Here is a 4,847-nt window from a genome sequence, read left to right on the forward strand (position 1 = left end):
ACACACACACACACACACACACACACACACACACACACACACACACACACACACAGACACACTGGGTTAAGTTGGACTGCATCTGCAACAGTGCCATCTGCCTGTATTTGGCTGCTAATACATAAAAGTCCAGCCTTATGTTTTTCATCCAGTGAAGTTCTTTGATTTCACTGTTTAATACTGATTTAAGTCTTGTAAATAATCATCATGAACATTTGCAATAAAAAAAGTTTAACTTAGACAAAAAAACAAACACCTATTGTTAATATTTTCCTGTCACAGAGTTCATTTTAATAGAGCCAATTACACACAAAGAGTCTCATTTTAGAGACAAGCAGGCGCTGTTATTTTTAGCCGTGTACCTCTCTGCGGACCATGCTGCTATCCTGCTGATCCAGGAGGATGTTSAGCAACGTGCCCCACAGACCTCCGCTGATGTTCTGACAGCTGGCACACAGAGCTTGGCACCCGCTGGGCATCCAGGTCAGAGCTGCACCTAAACTCAAACTGGCAAACCTCACCTGAGAGGAGAGGAAAAGACATGCTTTTGGGTGGATGTTTGAAGAAAAAAAATACAGAAACAGTAAAGAAACAGGTATAAAAAGATGTGGGATGTGTACACCACTGCAGAATAAAATTAGATTTTTAAAAAATTGCTGATAATATTTGGCACCTATCTTTAGACATTTTAAATATCAAGATTCGTCTAAATTCTATAAAAGCTTTTATGTTGCAATTGACAAAAAAACATCTTTCTTGTTCAGGGACAAACCAAATATTTAATCTAGCTATGACAAAAATATATATTAACGCTGTATTAATAGAATGTGTAGGACTATTTCTTTCACTGTGTTTATACTATAAGTATTAGTTCATACATTTGTATTACTTCAGGAAAAATTAAGATGAGTGAATAACTTACTTCTTGATCTCGGTCCACCCACAGTGGGATAAGCCAGGCCAAACCCAGCTGAGAGGAACCAGATTCCTCTGTAGTTCCCTCGTTTCCCAAAGACCACTGAGAAATCAAATCCTAGAGCCAATAAAAATACGAGTTTAATATATTTACATTATCAGTTCTGTATTGCTGCTCAGGTAGTTAAACATCCAAGACAAAACCCAGATCAGCAAACAGCCCGTTTGATCCTCGCCTGTTCTTTGTTTACAGCCATCATCTCATGGCACAGATGCAGCAAGCAGATGACAGCGTTTTTCGTCACGCCTTTTCCCATGAAAGACAAAGAGTTACCTCCCCACTCCACGTAAAACGAGGAGATCACCTGCGGAAATGACACGGCGCTATTATCAATGTCTTATGTCATCAGTTACTAACAAAAACATGTAAAGWACTCAAAAAGAAAAAAATAAATAGGTCCTCTGGATGGGTTCTTCTTTAGTGAAACGTTTCGTCTCTCCTCCAAGAGACTTCATCAGTCAGATGAGTTTCAGGTGAACTCAGCCTTATTAGCACTGCCTCCACATGGACAAACAGGTTAGTCACATGCAAAAGAGGGCCATCAACTAACAATAGGCTTGATTAGCTCTATTGTTCATGGAGGGTCATGTGTCCCATCACCTGACTTATTGGTTTGGATGCTTCGGCTGTGGTTATTTGGTGACGTGCTATGTGTATGTAGTGAATGCAAGCGGGGGTTCAACGTCCCCTTGTTTTTGTCTTTCACTCTTTGTGTTGGGTATCATTGGGACCCTGATTCACACCTTTCGCTCACAGGGGGCTGAGTCATACTTGCAATAACAGCGTTGTAGGAGGAGGACAACTGRRCAYRAWGGCCTCCACCTCTGTTTAATGGTGGATGGTTTTTCTTCACAAAGATGGCTTCCTTTACTCCTCTCTCAAACCAACATTCCTCTCTAGCTATCTATCTATAGAGCTAATCAAGCCTATTGTTAGGCGATGGCCCTCTTTTGCATGTAACTAACCTGTTTKTCCACCATGTGGAGGCAGTGCTTATAAGGCTGAGTTCACCTGAAACTCATCAGACTGAAGAAGTCTCTTGGAGGAGAGACGAAACGTTTCACTAAAGAAGAACCCATCCAGAGGAACTACTTATTTTTTTCTTTTTGATTTTTTTCCACCTGGATTACTGAGATGCATCAGGACATAAAGAGCTCCTCGTTTCGACTTGTTGTTTTGCAAACAAACAGCCCCTTTAAATGTGTGAGCGTGCAGTAAGTTCTGTCTCAGTTACTGCCAACTGTATGTTGCATTTGCACAGCATTCAAATTGAACTTCAATACAGCTGAGAGACTAATTATTTTGGTTTTGTGTGCCATCGGGATGCGAGTCTGCACCGAAAGAGTAGATGAAAAGAGAGGAGCCAAAGGCCTGCTGTGCTTTAGGATACTACACTGCCAAAATAAATAAAKAAATAAATAAAAAAGAAGACAGGTCAGAGGATTTAAACGGCTGAAAAGAGTCTCAGAGTTACTAAGTAGATGAAAGCATCGAACAGAAATTGTTGTAAATATGCTTAAATTTAATAACAGTGGCATATACACAATACAAAAAGGAAAACATTTGTGGTTAGTATTCCACAGGGGTCTTTATACTTAAGCAAAAACAACAGTTTCTGACACCTCTGTGCTGAGGAGTGCTGTACAAGCTGGTCTACACTGTTGGGCTATTGTTTTATGCACTGGTGAGCAGCTGAACAGATGGAAAAAGCAAGGTTGATTAATCTCATCAGCATCCTAACAGTGTGGCACATTTAATCAATGAGATATTCATCCTTTCCCATTCCTGTCTTCCAACTACATCTAGCTGAATTTGTAATTATTCCTTCACAAAGTACGACGTTTCGGCTTTTCTGTAGGCGGCTCTCAGATCTGATTAACAAGTGGGAGGGTGGCACGAGCCCAGTCAACACATGAGCATATGCGCACATACGTCACATGCAAACACGAGCGGATGGAGAAACACTCACCTCCAACAGTCCACTGAGGTACTTGGAGCAGAGGGAGCTGGGCTCCTGGTCGGGGCAGTGGGAGCTCCACCCAGGCTGGGCGGTCAGGCTCACCATGCCCTGCAGGGTCCTCTCCAGGCTGGGGAGGCCGTAGAAGCGCGGGGCGTCCGACACCCGCAGGCTCTGAAGCAAGCGGACTGCCAGCTGGCTCTTAAAGGGGCCTGCTAGTGCCAAACACAGCCTGGACGGAGAGGAGAAGGTGACAGCAAAAGAAGAGAAAGACAGAAAATAGAAACAAAGATTAAAACTGAACAGGATTCTTGTTGTAATCATTAACAATCTTTAAATTAAAACCTTAAAAAATGGACATCGACAGGTTTGTGTCRTCCTACCTGTCAGTGGTGAGTGACAGTCTGTGCAGTAATGTGTTAAAGMAGCAGGTGAGCTCTCTCTGCAGTCTCTGTCTGACATGGTTCTTCAGTTCCTCTGGTTCTCTCGGGCTCTGAGAGGAGCTCTGCGTCTCCACACCAAGAAGCAAATGAAGGAGAGCTGCGGTCTCCTGGAGCGCCAATAAATAACACAAGACTGCTGATTTTCACCAGCTTAATGCTTCATTTSATGTTATCATTTCGTCCTGTTTTGTTTTCAGAATATCTCTACGTGTTTTCATCRACTTTTAACTGCAGCAGCTCACCTGTACGTTCTTCAGCTTGTTCACTGTTAACCCAATAGTTTACACAGCTTCAACGTAGTGAGAAGCACAGATAGAAATATGTAAACTGAAATCCCACTTTAATGAAAGTGTATGAAGAGACAGATGCTCCTGAAACAGCTCGGTAATTGCAGAAAAGATGGCACAGAGCAGCTCTGCTCACCCCTACCAGGCATTAAATCTGAGTCTTTTTTTAAAGCTGCCAGGAGAGGACTTATTGTTTACACACATTTAGAAGAAGGTGAGTCTGATTAAATTCCTCCCAAAAAGTAGCTGTTCTTATTAAAAGAGAATGGCAATTCTTCTCCTCAAACAAAAATATGAGTTTTGTGTGAAATGCGCAGGAAATAATCTGTGCTACATCTAAGGGGGGGAGCAGTTTTCTGTTATGAGTTTCCTGGTAAGCTTAACCAAATTACTACAGTATTTAATGGAGATGCTTACCTGTGTGCTATATTTACTGGTGCACACACACATTAAAACCACATTACATCAAAACACATTTTTTAAGAAACTTGAATAAACAAGATGGCTAAGATGCATCTGAGTCCAAACTACAAGTAAGCTGAGCCACATTAAAAAGTAAATAAATAGATGAAATAAAAAATAGAGACTATTGCGTATTCTTTTGAGCCACAATCTTAAGAAGGGAAAAAAGGGCACAGGTGTTGAAGGTTTTACTTTCATGCTCGTCCAGAAAGTGTGAATGATCTGTACCTGGTTGAGAAGCAGCTCCAGTATCCAGCGCAGGTTCCTGTCCTCGGCTTCACACGCAAACTCTGTGGGAATTTGTTTGAAGTAGGCATTCAAAAATGTCACTATTCCCACCAGCAAGCTTTCATCCTCAACACAGGCTGGGCGCACCTGAAGAAACCTGTGGGGAGGAAGAGACAGACACTGTGACAAGAGAGGAAGAGCAAAGAATATTCACATAGTTCAAGAAGCCGTGTTATCCACAGTTGTTTTTATGGTGCTTTTCTTGTTGTTGTTTTTTGTTTATCTTATTTCTTTGTGAGAAAATGTTATAGGACAATGCGGTTACCTTTAAAAAAACACCCAAAAAACAACTAGGGGGGTAGAAGAATCTTCAAATCGAAAAAATGTCTGAATCGTGTAAATTTATTTTACAACTGGTTTGGTCTTTAAATAATTATGTCATCAAATTGTAATTTATTCAGTATTTCAGCATAAAAAAAATATGTAGGTTTGCC

The 4,847-nt window shown here is 41.2% G+C and overlaps 1 protein-coding gene across 1 annotated transcript in view; it reads right to left on the reverse strand.

Annotated features, from left to right (window-relative positions):
* The window catches only part of rttn (rotatin), a 41,537-nt gene that overhangs the window by 15,525 nt on the left and 21,165 nt on the right, over nt 1-4,847 (reverse strand). The window contains exons 26-31 of the mRNA XM_014002352.1: nt 4,354-4,510; nt 3,317-3,483; nt 2,946-3,165; nt 1,152-1,280; nt 923-1,033; nt 363-521 (exon numbers count right to left, since the gene is read on the reverse strand). Coding sequence (XP_013857806.1) covers nt 363-521; nt 923-1,033; nt 1,152-1,280; nt 2,946-3,165; nt 3,317-3,483; nt 4,354-4,510 — 943 coding nt within the window. The remainder of the gene's footprint in view (nt 1-362; nt 522-922; nt 1,034-1,151; nt 1,281-2,945; nt 3,166-3,316; nt 3,484-4,353; nt 4,511-4,847) is intronic.

This window comes from Austrofundulus limnaeus, unplaced genomic scaffold (genome assembly GCF_001266775.1).
Source record: "Austrofundulus limnaeus strain Quisiro unplaced genomic scaffold, Austrofundulus_limnaeus-1.0 Scaffold12, whole genome shotgun sequence".
Taxonomy (NCBI): Eukaryota; Metazoa; Chordata; class Actinopteri; order Cyprinodontiformes; family Rivulidae; genus Austrofundulus; species Austrofundulus limnaeus.